This window comes from Pleurodeles waltl, chromosome 5 (genome assembly GCF_031143425.1).
Source record: "Pleurodeles waltl isolate 20211129_DDA chromosome 5, aPleWal1.hap1.20221129, whole genome shotgun sequence".
Taxonomy (NCBI): domain Eukaryota; kingdom Metazoa; phylum Chordata; class Amphibia; order Caudata; family Salamandridae; genus Pleurodeles; species Pleurodeles waltl.
The window spans coordinates 1,370,678,314-1,370,695,695 of record NC_090444.1 but is presented as its reverse complement, the minus strand read 5'-3'; the positions used below and the strand labels follow the sequence as shown (position 1 = coordinate 1,370,695,695).

At 45.1% G+C, this 17,382-nt stretch overlaps 1 protein-coding gene across 1 annotated transcript in view; it reads left to right on the top strand.

Annotated features, from left to right (window-relative positions):
• LOC138296482 (uncharacterized) overlaps nucleotides 1-17,382 on the top strand; it is a 1,064,486-nt gene that overhangs the window by 391,034 nt on the left and 656,070 nt on the right. The window contains exon 31 of the mRNA XM_069235627.1: nucleotides 12,229-12,328. Coding sequence (XP_069091728.1) covers nucleotides 12,229-12,328 — 100 coding nt within the window. The remainder of the gene's footprint in view (nucleotides 1-12,228; nucleotides 12,329-17,382) is intronic.

Genomic DNA, 17,382 nt, shown 5'->3' with positions numbered 1-17,382 from the left:
CAGATGCGTTCAAAACCTGGGAGGGGTGGGGCAGTCCTCAGAGTGGGCCATCCCCCTCCAGTGAGGGGGGTGAGTCTCTTTGTTGTGGGAAAGTTAGTTGGGGTTCCCAGATATCCTTAGTGCTGAGCAGGGTGGCATAAGCTCCCAGAAGTGGGATAATTGCTCTTGGCAGCAAGTTGTGCCCTGCAACCAGGCATCTGTTGTGGGGGCAGGCCGTTGTCCTCAGTGTATGATGACCCTGTGTTTAGCTAGGAGATGACCATGGCAGTGTGTCGACGGTCCCCACGGAAACATCCTTGACATAACCCAAAAGGCCAACCAGTGGGTTCTGTGGTGGGGAATGACCTGTGATGGTGTGTATGTCAGAGAACACTCCGGCCCAGAAATCCACCACATGCGGACACTCCTGTGTGTGGTTTAGGAAGGAGGCCCGTGTGCGGGGCATCGAAGGCACTGTGTGTCTGCCACCAACCCCATGCAGTGAAGCTTTATCAGGTTGTAGTATAGTCTGTGTAGGAGTTTGAAATGTATTTGCTTCAGTCTGTAGTTGGGAGAGAGGATTGCCATCTGGCTGCAGCAGTAGGACCATTGAGCATCGGTGATGGGGTGGGTCAGTGTCTGTCTCCCAGGCAGTGCATGCTGCTGGTGTTCGGACGGGTGCCATGGCTATTATGATGGAATAAAAGCGTATAACCAGTTTGCACAATGAGGGGTTTGTGAGTATGTGCTCCAGAGGCTGAAGCGCAGGAGGTGGGTAGGGAAGGTGTCATGTATCACACAGCAGGTTGCCTGCATTTGGTGGTCTAGGAGGCTCACCAGCACCATTGAATGTGTTGTCCCAGAGGCATCAAATGGAGGTATGAAGTGGTCCTCTGGGTACAGATAAGAACAGGTAATGTGGCCTCGCCTCACGTGCCTTCACCCTGGCACCCTTGTCTTGCAGGGGCGGCAGAAGGGGGCTGCGCCCAGTCAGTATAGAGGGTGTGTAAAAGCAAGGGAGCCTGGCGCGTCATCCCATGGCATCCTTCGCCCAGTGCACACACTCCACAGTATCAACTTCAGTCCGCAGTGGCTTGTAGGGCGGAGAGAGCACCGTGATCGGGGGCATGGCGCTGCATGGTCTGTCATGATGGCCGTGTGCAGTTGAAATTATGTGAGATAAAGGCAGAAGTGTATATATTGCTCTTGGGTGCTGAGCGCATATAAGGCCATGTTGGGTGCGCCTAGGCCCCCTCGATCATGCAGCAAGGTATTTCCCAGGCAATCCTGGATTGCCTGCTAGCCCAGATCAGTGCAACAAGGTTAGAGGGCAGCCACCGCCTAAAGTGAGCAGTGAGTGGGATAGGCTACGTTCAGGAAAAAGGGCAAGAACTTTGTAAGGATAACCATTTTTGCAAAAGCTATCCGCCCCACAATGGATAATGGCCATACTGGGATCCTGTCCTCCAACCACACTACGGCACAGCCATAGTTGGCCCTTCATAGCTTACCTGGGTCGCAGCTAAGCCAGATGGCCAAGTAATGGACTGGGTCGGATGCCCACTTCAGTTAGTATTTAGAGGGGAAGGGCTGTATGCAGTCAGTAAGAGGGAAATGGATGGACTTAGCCCAGTTGACTTGGATGTAGGCAAATCCCCCATAGCGTATAATCTCTCGGATTACAAGGGCTAAATTCTCCTGAGGTTTGCGAATATATAATGTCACGTCGTCTGCATGTATTGATACCACCAAACTCCTGGCCGTAAAGCAGAGGCCGTGATGGGCATGATGCTGCCGTAGTGAAGCTTCGAGGGGCTCCATCGCTATGGCGAATAGGATCGGGGATAGTAGGCATCCCTGGCATGTCCCACGAGTTATGGGGAAGGGGTCAGATGTCATTCCATTCAGCCAGAGGTGGGTAAGGTGTAGAGAAGCTGAATCTGGTGGATGAATCGAGGACTGAGACCGAGCCATGCGAGCAGCAGAAAGCGATACAGCATTTTGAGGGAATCAAAAGCCTTAGTGGCATCTAGTTGGGTGGAGGCAGCAGCAAGTTAAGGGTCCAGTGTGTGCATGAGGGCAAATATTGTGTGGCTGTTGCGTGAGGTAGAGTGGCCTGAAATGAATACAGATTAGTCCAGTTGTACAATAGAGGACAACAGGGGATTAGGAGGTTCGCTAATATTTTGGCAAATATTTCATTAATGAGTTGATTATGGAAAGCGGCAGTAGGAGTCGCATTGGTACGCTGGTTTGTCAGGTTTTAGAAGTGACACTAAGAACCCCTGCTCCAGAGACTCCCCGTACATTGCTAGCAGGTGGGGAGCAAGTGTGTATGTATACTCCTTGTAGAAGGCGGTGGTCAATTCGTCCAGCCACAGCACTTTGTCTTCTGGCAGGCTCTGAATGACCTCTACCATCTCCTCCACGATGATAGGGGACTCTAGATCCGACCAGTGGTCTTGGTCCAAGCACAGTAGCTGGATGGAGTCCAGGTATGCAACCTGCTCACCTGTGTCGTATACTGGCAAGGCTTTATGGAGGTTAGAGTAGAAGGATATCATAGTTTGCAAGATCTCCGTAGCGGTGGACTGGTGCTCCTGCTTGTCGTCCAACAGCTCCACCACATAGGCTGAGGCCGAAGGTTTGCGTAGCATTCCGGACTGGTGCACCCTTGCGTCACAGCCAAGTTAGTTTGTCTTGCATGTGGCTTCCTCCTCAAACTCGGCCAATTTCTTCCAAATGGCATCCGTAGTGGTCGCAATTTTAGACGTACAGTAATCCAGCTCAATTGATCGGTGCTTGTTCCAACCTAGCAAGCCGCCTGCGTATTGCCCTACTTATGCTCAATTGTTTTGCATTGCATGTATCCCGGGTAAGTGATTTGAATGCCTCCCACAGAGTCGATGGGGAGATTACTGATTCCTTGTTGTGGCTGAAGTAATCTTCTATTGTGCTGCAGACTGTTAGACCTGACAGCCTTAGGGTGGTCACCCCTAACTTTATGCCTGCCTGCCTCCACTTTTTGGACACTGTTTTTGCTGGCTTTTAGACTCTGCGCACTTTACCACTGCTAACCAGTGCTAAAGTGCATATGCTCTCTCCCTTAAAACATTGTAACCTTGAATCATACCTGATTGGACTATTTAATTTACTTATAAGTCCCTAGTAATGTGCACTCTATGTGCCTAGGGCCTGTAGATTAAATGCTACTAGTGGGCCTGCAGCACTGGTTGTGCCAACCACTTAAGTAGCCCCTTTTCCTTGTCTCAGGCCTGCCACTGCAAGGCCTGTGTGTGCAGTTTCACTGTCACCTCGACTTGGCATTCAAAAGTACTTGCCAAGCCTAAACCTCCCCTTTCTCCACATATAAGTCACCTCTAATGTGTGCCCTAGGTAACCCCTAGAGCAGGGTGCGGTGTGGGTGAAAGGCAGGACATGTACCTGTGTAGTTTACATGTCCTGGTAGTGTAAAACTCCTAAATTCGTTTTTGCACTACTGTGAGGCCTGCTCCCTTCATAGGCTAACATTGGGGCTGCCCTCATACAGTATTGAAGTGGTAGCTGCTGATCTGAAAGGAGTAGGAAGGTCATATTTAGTATGGCCAGAATGGTAATATAAAATCCTGCTGACTGGTAAAGTTGGATTTAATATTACTTTTCTAGAAATACCACTTTTAGAAAGTGAGCATTTCTTTGCACTTAAATCTTTCTGTGCCTTACAATCCACGTCTGGCTGGGCTTAGTTGACAGCTCCTTGTGCATTCACTCAGATACACCCCAAACACAGGGTACTCAGCCTCACTTGCATACATCTGCATTTTGAATGGGTCTTCCTGCGCTGGGAGGGTGGAGGGCCTGCTCTCACACAAAGGACTGCCACACCCCCTACTGGGACCCTGGCAGACAAGATTGAACTGAAAGGGGACCTGGTGCACTTCTTAGCCACTCTTTGAAGTCTCCCCCACTTCAAAGGCACATTTGGGTATAAAACAGGGCCTCTGCACTACCTCATCAGACACTTGCTGGAGAAGAAACCGGAACCAGAAACTACATCCTGCCAAGAAGAACTGCCTGGCTGCTCAAAGGACTCACCTCTCTGCTTTCTACAAAGGACTGCTGCCTTGCTGTTGGCCTGCTGCCTTGCTGAACTCTTGTCTGGCTGTGAAAGTGCTCTCCAAGGGCTTGGATAGAGCTTGCCTCCTGTTCCCTGAAGTCTCAGGACCAAAAAGACTTTTCTTTTTGACTTGGACGCTCCGTGCGCCGAACTTTTTCGACGCACAGCTTGTTCCGCGGCTAGAAAAACGCTGCACACCGACGCTGATCGACGCGACGCCTTCGGGACGGCCGGAACTTCGATGCACGGCTTCGCAAGGACAACGCCGCCCGACCTCCAGAGGAGAAATCGACGCGACGCCTGCCGTGAGATCGAAATTTTGACGCGCAGCCCCGCAGAACGACGCGCAGCCGGAAAACAAGCAGGAAAATCCACGCACAGACCCGGGACATCTGGTAATCCCCACGATCTACAGAAAGAGACTGTCCGCGTGCCGGAAAACGACGCATGACTTCCGGGCGTGAAAAATAACGACGCAAGTCTGTGTGTGCTGGGGAGAAATCGACGCACACACCCTTTTTCCACGGATCTCTCCTTCTGTGGCCCTTTGAGGAGATTTTCCACTCCAAACCAGGTACTTTGTGCTTGAAAGAGACTTTGTTTGCTTTTTAAAGACTTAAGACACTTTATATCACTTTTCAGTGATATCTCTACAAATTCACATTGCAACTTTATTCGTTTTGACCTACAATTATCTTGATAAATATTATATATTTTTCTAAACACTGTGTGGTGTATTTTTGTGGTGCTATATGGTGGTATTGTATGATTTATTGCACTAATACTTTACACATTGCCTTCTAAGTTCAGCCTGACTGCTCGTGCCAAGCTACCAGAGGGTGGGCACAGGATAATCTTGGATTGTGTGTGACTTACCCTGACTAGAGTGAGGGCTTTTGCTTGGACAGGGGGTAACCTGACTGCCAACCAAAAACCCCATTTCTAACATTGGTGGCAGCGGTGGGATAGGACTTGTGTTTGTGCAGTGACATACAGTAGCTAAGTATTTCACTACCTACCCACAGTTGAAGGTCAACTTGATTTTTATCTCTTTTTGCAAAATTTCTTTTTTTTCTTCCTGACAATTTTCAAAAACTAAATCCTCACTCAACATGTCTCTGACTGGGTCTCAAATGGGAGACTTTGACCTAGTCCTGATGGATACATATACGGTCAAACAGCTAAGAGGGTTCTGCAGGGCAATGAGGGTACCCACCCAAGGGGCCTCCAAAAAGGAGGACTTTCAAGTGGCGCTGAGGGCCTGGGCAGAAGCCCATTTAGAAGAGGATGATGAGGAAGAGGAGCCAGAAAATGGCCCCTCAGAGGATTTGTTGCTATCTGTGGATGATGTTACCACTGCAATTGTGCCCCGTTCCGGACCAGGGAGCAGTGTCTCTGTGCAAAGCCTGACCGCAGAGGAAAGGAGAGAGGAAAGGGAGTTCCAATTGCAAATGGCAAAACTGAAAATTGAGGCTCAACAGGAGGAAAGAAGGGCTGAGAGAGAAGCCAAGCAAGCTGAGGCTGAAAGAGCAGCCAAACAAATTGAAGCTGAAAGAGAAGCCAAACAAGCTGAAGCTGAAAGAGCAGCCAAACAGGTGGAAGCTGAGAGAGCTTTGGCTGAAAAGAAACTATTGTTGGCTCATGAACTGAGTCTCAAGGAGCTGGAGATCAAGGCGAGACAGTCTGAATCCAACAATAATGGTGGCAGCATACAGACAGGACCTGCTGGAGAAAAGAAGGTTCGTATACCCAAAAATGTGGTGCCCAGTTTTGTGGTGGGCCCATTTCTAACACAGACCATATCTTGAAGTGGCCCAGAGTGCATGCCCCAACTAAAGGAGTGAGGAGCCGCCTGTGGCATAGCAAGTTCCAGCAGGACTGGGGCATGGTCTGAGAGAGTATGGGTATATGGGTTACCATGGTGACCCAAGTTCGGGCATCGTGAGATATTAACCAATAGTCTATGCGTGACCATGTGTTACGGAATGCAGTGACGCAGGTGCCCTCCGTTCTAGTCACCTGTGTAAGCCGTCAAATGTAATTGAGGTAGTTGTCCAGTATGAGCGAGTATCACATTGAAGTCACCTTCCTAGAGAATGGTTCCTAGGCCCAGGCTGTCAATGAGCCTCCAGATCTCGGAGAAAAAATCCGGGCTGTCAGTGTTAGGGCCGTAAACTGCGGTCAGTATAACAGGGTGTAGGTGTAGGGTGCCAGCTAAAATTACATATCGTCCTTTGTGATCACAGATGGTACACTGCAATTGCCATAGCAGGCATTTGTACATCAGTATCTCCTTGCCCCTGGCATAGCTAGAGTACATGGAAATGTAGGCATCCAGCACCATCCTGCATGCAGCTTTGCTGTTGTGGACTGGGTTAAGTGAAGTTCCTGGAGGTAGCAATTGTCTATGTGGTGCATGTTGAAGTACGCATGGACCAGCCAGGCTTTTCTGCGGTTGTTAAGCCCAAATGTGTTCTAGGTTAGGCATCGAAATATGGTCACTGCACTGTGTATGAGAGCCCCTTGGACAGTGCCGATGGGTAATCGCCACCAGGACGGGCAGATGCATAAAGTGTGACCATGCAGGGGACCTTTCAAAAGGGTGGGGGGGGAGCAACAAAAAATAACTTGCAAACAAAATCCACCCACTCCAACCCCCAAACATATTTGATTGCAATAACCCCACCCCAATCCAATACCCATCCCCAAGTACTTCAAGTAACGTGGGAATGATCCCCAAAGGAAGTGGCAAGCCAGACAAACAACACAGTTAAGGTCTGTCTGGGTGGCCGATGGTGCTCAAGGCTCCTGAGGTCATTTCAGGGGGACTCCCAGTAGAGACAGTGTGGATCAGCGGTTGTTGTAGCCATGGTGTGTGCGGGGCCACCAATCTGCAAATGTACACTTGGAGTTGCTGGTTCACCCTCACCCGGCGGGGATTTTTTTTTTTTCCACTGGCGTTGTGGCGACTCCTTAAGTGTATTGGGTCAGTAATTGTCTCTGAGATGGGCCTTATCTTGGCACTGTAGAGTCAGCTGAGATGACACTTTCCTGGCAGTGATATGTGTAGCAAATTTAAGGGCTGCCCTGGTATTTGTAAAATAGTGAGGTTTCCCCTCATGGGTTATTGGCAGGATAAAGGAGTACATACTGGATTTCTGCTTTGTGAATTTCTGCCGGGCAGCTATTACTGTTAAGGTAAAGTCCAGGTAGAATGAGAGTTCTTTGCCCTGATAGTGGACTGAGCGGTGCTCTAGGGCCAGGCGAAGGACAGTGTCCCGGTCCCTGTTGTTAAAGAGTCTTACGACTATGGAGCAAGCAGGGGCACCTGTAGGAGAGGGGGGACACGGCTTGAGAACTCGGTGAGCGTGCTCCACAATGAAGACCGGGGATAGGACCTCTCCAAACAGCTGACAGAGCATGAACTTAACACGATCCTCCATTTTATCAATGGCGGTGGACTCCGGGACCCCTGTGATAAGAAGGTTATTGTGTTGTGAACTTGTTTCTAGATCATCATTCTGCAGTTCGATGAGTCCAAGGACCCTGTCCATAAGTAGGAAGTGTTCTCTTGAGGCGGTATGGGCGCAGACACCCAGGTTTTCTAGGTGGTCCAGCCAGCCCTCGTGTTTGTCGACTCGCTCTTTCATGCAATCTAATTGGCTAGAAAGGAGGTCAAGCTTTCCGTCTATCGTTCTCAGTCTGGTTTTTACTTCAGAGAGCAGCTCCCAGAAGTCATCGCAGGAGCCGTCATGGGGTTGCTTGGAAAGCGCCTCTTGATTAGCGTGACAGATGTTGTGTTGTTTGCTGTCAAAGGTGAGCATTGATTACTGTGCGTCTTGTTTCCCTGTGGTTTTGCAGACTGTTGAGCAGAGCAGTAGTCTGCGATGTGGGAGGGAGGCTATTGTTCATTGTCCATATGCACTCTAGTGGGTCCCCCACAGAGGTGCTGGCTCCAGGCCAACCCGGGCAAGCAAGCAGGCCAGGTGGGCTGCCACAGCAAGCTTCTAGTAAACCTCTGCCCCAGGCCTGTTTCACCCCAGCGCAGGCTTGCTCAGTGGGGGGCACGGGCAGGCCCAGGGGGCAGCAGATTAATTCCATGAGCAGCAATATTGCTCCCTGGCTAGGCTTCGCCCTTCTCTGTTGTCAGGAGTGCTTGATATTCCACTAGCAATACTTAGGGCACCCTGGAGGAGCTAAAAATCGGGATGGCCAGAAAGTTCCTACATAGCGCACTGCCATCTAAAATGCTTGCAAGCAAATGGACAGCTTCATTTATTTAGCGTTACCCCATGTTCTTGTTTCATAAAGTTGGAAAAGTTTGTTGCCTAAAAATATTAAGACCTTCAGTTTTCGTTTTTCATGATGAACAAACTACAACCAGTGGAGCTAAATCCTCCTGAAGAGGTCATACAATAGTGCATCAGCTAATAGAAATTATCATCCTTTGGCTTCTGTTATGTAGGCGGACAACGTGGCCTAGTATGCCATATTAAAGGTGATGAAGCCTTGTATAGCTACTAAATTAGATTTTTGCCATGTACATTGCATTCTTAGAAAACATATTTGATGCTGGTACCAGTAGTGGTCACACAGGCAGAAGATAGTCATTTGGCTTATTGCTATATCCACTGCCAGCTTTCTATAGCCAATGCTGCCTTTTTCCCTCTAGCAGATCTTCTTATCATTAATAAATTCATATTCTGGTTGACGTGGTGAATGATATACATTTAGTGCCTCATTGTATCATTGCCTAACCTATGTCTGGCATACCTTCATCTTCACCATCACCCACCCCCTCTTTCAAGCATTCATTTAAATTTCTCCTTTCTTAGATCTGCTTTGTTTTCCCTATGTGCCTTTCTGGGCTTCTGCCTCCTCTCAATATAGGCACGATGAGAAGTAACACTGGGACTCTGGGAGACAGAAACCACAGTTTTGATGTAGCTGAGTTCCCAGAGAGACCACAAAGGCGCTCTCCAGAAGTAAATATGTTTCAATAAGTGTAAGCTTTGGTGGCTTCGACTGTGTAACAAGGCAACCTTCAGTTAAAGTTGTGTATGTGTCGTGTGTGGCAAATAAACAAAAATTCATGCTAAATAAATACATAACTCAAAAGTCTATTCAAGTTTAGTCAAGCTCGAGCATTTTAGTAAGATAAATACCATGACAGCGGAGAGTTATTTTCAGGAGTTCAAAGGTTATAATGATAAGAAAAAATAATCTATATTCGAATATGAGGCCGTAAATAAAACTAAAATGTTTTGTGTCAAAAACGTTATCCCAAGGGCAACAGAATTGCAAGAGTTTTCACCAAGCAACCTCAGGTCAGGGCTGTTAATGCAGGCCAGTCAAGCTGGGGCAAAAGTCATTTGTCTGGATGCCACAGGTTGCCTCTGTTTGCATATTGTGCATACATACAGATGTGAAAGTTGGTACTCTAGGTGCCTAAGTCAAGTCCAACACATTGTTTTGCCTGGGTCTTCAGGGACCCAGTTCTGTTAAGAAAGCATATTGGATGGTTTCCAAACAAAATATCCAAAAGACTATGTAGTAGTGTTCACTGGGATTCGTGGACATTGACCTCAAACTTTCACCATGGCAGGACATTCTTCACGTCTGAACATTTCTGAAAAAAGTTCCAGATGAAGTTGCAGCAGTCTACAGCAGACCATAGTAGACTTGGTCAGCTGTTAACTGATACGTCAACAATTTATATAGGTTCCAGTATTTCCATTTACCTGAGAGCCCCTACCCCAGAGATAGTAGCATTCTCTGAATGGAGGGACTTCTCCAACCAGACATCCTCCAGGAGATAAAGTTTCTGGAGTTTGGGGACTTGGCTTTCTCAGTTATGGGTTAACGTCTGTGATGCAGAGATAGGTACAAGTTATAGGATTGTAACATCCCTTTTTATAGTCAAGTAAAGCCCAGACTTTCTGCCAGAGTCAATGGAGCCTACCTTCTTGTTCATTATTTGTTACAAGCTGGCTCTGAAGGACAAATGACTTTTAGTAGGGGATTTTAGGTTTCAATAATTGTTATTGAATTCAAACAGTGTATTCAGCAAAATGACCGGCAGCAGCACAGAAGGATAAATAACACCCTCCTACTATAAGTAAATGCACCATGTTTTGTTTCATGTATCACTCTTAACCACCCTATATACTCATAAGGGATGGAACACTGGAGATGAGGTGGGTGATTAAAGTGGGAGCAAGGACAAAATGAACACAACCTTCAAAGACACAGTAATCACAACCGTTCAAAACCCTCACATGGGCAAAAAAGTAAGAGTCACTTCTTCTTGCATAGCCGAGTGATCAGCCCATGCAATAGCCCAACAAGCTACCTGCCCTAAGATGGCATTGGCTGCTCATGTTCTTTGTGTCTTGCTTTCAGGAAAACATCCGCCTCCTTTACCTGGTTAAAAACATTATGTCATCCATCAACAGTCATTATAAAACATTTGTGTGGTGCCAAAAGGATTCTTCTAGTCACTGCAGTTTGGCAGTTTTATCTAATCTTGTGTGTAAGTGTGTAGTTTCTTGTGCCTGTTCTGGTAGAGCGACTCTAATCAGTGAAAATTAGAATTTTCTTGCCATCAGTGTTTGCTATATGGTGATTAGCTTCAGGATTCGTTCTCCTGGGCATTGCCAGTTCTGTGATAATAGTACCCCGACTCTTTGGTGTTATTCACATTTCTTGTAGGGAGCCTGTATGTCTTCTGCACTTTAATTTTAAGGGAGACATCAGCAGAGATGATCTCTGTTTCTAGATACCTCTTTATCATAATGCCAAGTGTCTCATAGCGATAATTATACAACATTGGCAAAAGAGAATGTTGTCAGCACATAGATTACACTCCAGATATTTAATATGATTTTTCACACACAATAAAACTCGCACAACACATTCCTTAAAATGATGATGTCTTTCTCTGCCACCTACACCACCTCACATGTCTTGTTATGTTCTCCTGTACCATTCCCTCTGTTTTGTAAACCACTTTATCCATAGAAGACATGGGGTCCTCAAAGGTCACTTTCTCTTTGAGTTTGGTGGTGGTTGTTCAGAAATATTGTAGGGCTCTCACTACTAGGTTTTAAAAGGTGTATATTAAAGTAAGAAAGTGGATGTGGTGTAAAACTTGCCACACTCACCCCAAGTACCCAAGTGTACCCGTAAGTTTCAAAACCAGTAGTGACACTCAGCCACCAAAACAGTGTCATGAAGGGAAGATTACTACATCAAAATGTAGTAGAAGAAACTATCCCGAGCAAACAATACATTCATAAATGTCTTCAAATCAGTCAAATGCCATGGAATACTGTCATTTGGAGGTATATAGTTCAAACAGGATAGTGGTTGAATCGATAATGCTTTATTTCACATGAAGCAAAGGCAGCCGATGTGTTTTGTCAAAGACGATTCTTTCAGTGCTGCAAAATTAACATCAAATATCCAAATTAAATGTACACAAAATGATATTATTATTATATATACAAATAGGTAAATTACAATCATGTATCATGGACCCCATAGTGCAAATACTATATAGGAAATGCCAGTTCAAAGTGCTGTTATCCTATAGCCAGAGGCACACAAAGCCCAAATCCAATGTGCTATGAAACTAGAGGACCCATCACCGCTAAGGAATCTAATCCAAACTACAAGCACAAGCAAAGCTAGTCTTTATTCCATCAGCTCTTTCGAGCATCAAACAGAGAAGACATTGACACTGCTAATAGCACCTTACAAGGGGTGAGTGCGATAAAAAGGTCTAGATGAAAATTGACCAGAGTTTGGTAAAAGAGTATTGTGATGGAGTAAAACCTCCTTTTTGGAACCATGAATCCAGCATTGTGCTGCTATCCTAGCTAACTCTGTTCTCCTATTCCCGTACCTGACATGCTTCTCATTGGTAACTGCTGGTGATGCCAAAGGGTTTGAGCAGTATAGAAATGTCCAACAGACAGGGAACATGGCAGTAGCAGATTCACTTTAACTCTCCCTGCATCAGAATCATCAATTTAGGATGCAGTGTAGTGGTAAGACTAGCATAAAATATGAGAGAATTATAATATCAGTAGCAGATATAGCTTTTTTCAGATTTTTGTTTTGTTTTGCAGGTTTCAATTGTATGATGCAAAGCGAAAAACATTAAACTCAGTTCAGAGGCTTTTCAATATCATCCCCAAACATTTTCCAGAGTTGGACAGGACTGGAAAGGTACTGTATTTACAAACAGTTTGTATGTTATACAGTGAGTAGTGTTGTGATGACAAATAGAATGTAGAATGGGGTGCATATCATGGGGACTTGTATTTGGTCATCTTCAGAGAGAATGTTTAGCTTAGAACTCTTATGTGCTCCATCTGTATCTTTATTTACCTTCTTTGATAATGAAGAAAGAAGACACATGTGTTTCCCTGGAACCTGGTTGCTTCATTCAAGAGACAGTCTTCACTTGCTGTTACCTGTTTTTTTAACATAGTCGTTTATTCTCACTATGTGCTCAATAATATTCCGATTTCATCTAATCTTAAAGGTGTGTCTGTTTAACCAGTCAAAACAAGTTGGCTCAAAGAGTAGGGATGCCACATAACCCCTTTACACATACTCACATCACATCTCAAACACATAAGTCAAGTGCTGAGTGCATCTCCAGTGGTATTGCTCACCTTAAACATTAACCTTTTGAAACCTACCTGACACCTTTTTCAAATACAAATACCTCAAAAGATATTGAATATTTGCAACAAGCCACAAAATAATGGTTTCAAAGTAAAGAGCTTCAAAGTTTGCTGTAAATTCATTTATAATGTAGCAAATATTCCAGTGGGACCTAAAATGTGAAATGTATCTTTTTCACACCTTTTTTAACCTGGACGATACAAACTGGATTGCAGCCCTGATGCACCTTGCAAAGTAGACATAAAGTCTAGGCTTCAGCTAATACAGTTTAACATACTCCGTAGGACAAATTATGACTGCGCAAGGCTTCATAGGATAGAGAGGACAATGTCCCAAGATTGTTTGAGATGCACTGGAACTAGGGGTGATTTATTACACACTCTCTGGGAATATCCTGCCAGACAGGTCTATTAGGCCAAAATAATACAGGAGGCCCAAGCAATATTGGGGGTTGATATCCAGACTGAGCCTAAATATATGCTTCTTGGGGTGCCAATTGTAGTGCCCTAGGGCTAAACTTATCTTTTGTAACCTGGGCTTGGTTGTGGCAAAAAGGGATGTTTACAGGTATTTGGGAGTGCCTTAGGTCTCGACACTACCAGATTGGAGGTCTGGAATGGACATGTACATGACCCTGGAGAAGGTTACCTACCAAACCAGAGTGTGCCCACGCAAATTTTTTAAAGTGTGAGGATACTGGATAAACTACTATAACTTGGGCCCAGAGGAAGGTGGAACTGAAATCCTGGGCAGCTAGTCCAAAGTGATGTAGAAGATACACCCATACATGTTGTGTGTCCATATATTGTAATATATGATATGGTATCTTCTTTGCTGCTGGTTATTCTGTACTTTGAGCACCTGCTGTGGGGGTATTATCAAGGAATTCCATTTGACGTGCTTGATATTTTTGATGAACTTGCAAATATATCCTTATATTAATGAAGGCGCAAAATGGCACTCAAGTGTATTGTTTCCATCTAAAAAAACAAATACATATTTAAAAAAAAAAAAAGATTGTTTACAGCACTTGTAATTGGATCTGACACATGCATAGTGAAGTCATCAACATGTTATTTAGTGTGTGAGTTATGGTTTGCATGTCTGTTGTGTTAGTTAGGGACTCAGTCCTAACAAAACCTTGAGAAATTCAGTGGTTTTCTGCTTTCAATTTTCAATCATAACTGCAGTTCAAATATGTTTTTATTAAAGTCTATAGGTAAAAAGATGAAATTGCATTTATATAGTGCACCATGCACCTGATGAAGAACTGACGTGTGTTAAACGATGCAAGTAGTGCTGTGGTGAGAGAGCTTGGTTGGAAGAGTGCAATGCGGCATTTGTGGAAGCGTTTTATTACACGTGGGACTAGATTGAAGGCTAATTATATTTAACATTAAAACGATCCATGTGGGGGGCAGAAAGGTTTCTTGCATGGTAATGGATGTACACCCTTGAGTGTCCCATCTGCATCAATTTCTGGACCCTTTGTACTGCTTTTTTCGTCATGGGCAAGCACAGATTATGCATGTGCGCCATGATTTAGACCTGTCTCATAGATTCTTGTCAGAATAGGAAGGTTGCATAAAGTGCTACCCTGGTGATGGTAAGGGGCTACTGCTCTTACCCAGAATTAGCTAACACAAGAGCAGTGGTGGCTGAATAAAATGTTTTAGTAAAGATGATCATATTGCGAGCAGACTTTTAACCTGTGTCACTGAAGTGGGACCTACTGGCTGACTCATGAAGTTTTGCTGCTGTGTTCTTCACTCACCCTTGGTCTACATGGGGTTAGCATGTAGTGCTGTGCAGCATACATGTGTGCATGCCAGGGGTGTGGAATGTTATAAAATATCTACTTGTCCATGGGACAGGTTGCTTCAAAAATCTACTTGTCCTGTACAAAAATCTACTTGTCCCGTTGGTACCATGTAGTGCGGCGACAAATTATGGCAGCAGTCTCATTATATAAGAGCTCGGATAATAACCTCTCTGACTATGCCAGGGCTCATACTATTGTAGGGTTTGAATACTCGCAACTCGCTTGTTTTGCATCTTTCAGTGGATCTAAATACTGGGGCTGGAGATAGGGGTAAGCAGTAGTTCCAGAGTTGGAATGCCCTTTCGAGAATGTCTAAACCTACCAACTTGCATGTTTTAGGGGTTTTCACCAGCTCTTCTCTAATCTTTTCCCATAGTGAAAAAGGTTGAACATTTTCTCCTGATGTGGACAAAAGTAAAACTTCTTCCAGGGTTGGGAAGAAATGATTGTAGGGAAAGTAAACCTGTAAATGCTCAACAGATTTTCACATTAACAAATATACACAAGCGTATTTGCTCATGATAAAATGTAGTTCACAGATATTTTCTAGGAGTCCTATATACTAGCCTATGTCTGTAAATTCTTGTTAATTGATAAAAGTTGTGAATCTGCATTAATGCAAAGACATATGCCATGGGTACACTTTTGTGATTTTCTTTAAGAATTGAGCACATAAATGTTTTCCATGACTTTTTATTTTTCTTAAAATTTTCTGTCTCTCTCTCTCTCTCTTTCTCTTTCTGTGTTTACCAACTGGCTTCACTGTGAGCGACAGCATTCTGGGCCAGATGTATGAAAAAGTTTTGCACTCGCAAACGGCGCGAATCAGTAAATTTGGCCGTTTGCCAAACACAGATGAAAGTGACATATGGCACACTTCAAATAATACAGACAGTCTTCGCAGGCCGGCACTCTAGCGTTGTCCAGGCATGTCCCTGAGTCCCACTTCCTTATCGTAGGATGGTGGTTATTCCCCATTGACATGAGGTGATCATTCAGGTTAGGACGTCCTAGAAAGACTTAGAATCTCTACAATAGCTTCTTGAAAGTCAAATTGTCCCTGTCCAGTAACGCTTTTAGTCTTAGCAAGATCCCCCAGAGGCTTGATGGCTCGGCAATCAGTTTTACCCGTTCTCGCTTGGAGCAGTGGTTCGGAAGGCCCAGGCACACATCAACAGCCCAGGGGTGGGCAGAAGTCTGGGTGATGTAGCAAAGAGCAGGTGCCCACAGTAATCCTCCTGGGTCCAGCAGCTGGTATTGATTGCTCCTGGGCTTGCATGATGGAACTGGTGCTCTTCTCCTGCAGGTCACAACCCGCCATGTTGCTCCAGCTCATGCTTCTGCAGTATGACTGCCCAAAGCTCACCAGCAGACAGACTCTTTGATTCACAACACTGCACAGGTGATGGTCCAATGCTTGCCACATCGCTCTACCAGGGTGACAGCCTTTAGCTTCACGGTGGTCACCTCCTGGCAACAAACAATAGCACTCAGGCAGACAGCACGATTGGTGCGATAATCCTTTATGCAGACCCAGACTGCATATAGAGGCTCACACTCTGCTTTAGGGATCCACTCAACAGGATCCACATTGGACCTTGCTCCAATCAGGTGCTCTCATTCTCCTCACAGGGTCTTCTGGTCTTGGCAGGCAGGCAGATGCTGATGCTCCAGGCTCTAGGGTAAGTGGCGGCTTGAATCCCCTAGACAATGTCCCATCACCCGGCAGTGAGACTGGCGGACCTCAGTCCCCAGTCCTGCTCAGAAGTTTGTGATGTAGGGGTTGCCCTCTTTCAAATGCTCACTCCACTATCCTGTCGTTTGTCCAGGAAGCAGTGCTGTCACAGCAGGATTGACTACAAACTTGATAGCCCCACACACAGCCCAGGGAAGTGACTAGCGAATCACACCTGAATGTCAGCCTCACTGATATTTGACTTTCAAAAGGTTACGACGGCCCAAGCCCTACTGTGGTATGTCAATACCTTGACATACGATGTAAAGAGTCCAGGGGTTCCTCAATGAGTGTTATAAAAATATAATAAGCGGAGCACACACAAACAAATTTCCATGGATCCAAATATTAACTTGGTAGGTGTCAATCCATTTGTATATTTACATTGAATATATAAAATTCAAAACAACACAAAAATAGTCACCTCAAATTTTTGGACATCCGGGTGTAGATCGATTTTCTTTTTACTATATCAAAATTGCATAAAACATTGTTTACAAATGTTCCTAATCATTGTCTTTGCAACGTCATATGACTGTATTCAGTACCACTACAATTCAAAGAACACATTTTTGGTTCTACTATAATTTCTGATATCATGACCATTGAATATTCCCGGCGTATTTCTTCATACATGATTCAATCTTCCAGGCCCATTTCTTATTTTTCAATGGTTTTAGCCAATTATTGAAGATTTTGAGCCAACACATATTTTGTCCCATTACAGGACTTCTTCACGGCTTGCGTCTGGTATTAAATACCTCTTAAAGGAGAAAACAACCACCGCAGTTTATCAGCAACACAAGAAAAGAAATAACCCCATATCGATCTAATGAGTGGACAGGGGCTTGCTGTCCAATCCTAAAGTGCTCCATGTGGTGGTAGTGTGGTCGAGCATCCTTAGGCTTAACTCAGAGGAGTGCAAGACATCCACAAATACACACAATAGTCAATAAATAAAACACATGACTCAAGAAGGAGATCCACACCAATTTATAAAAATAGCAAGTATCTATATGTTTAGGCACCAGA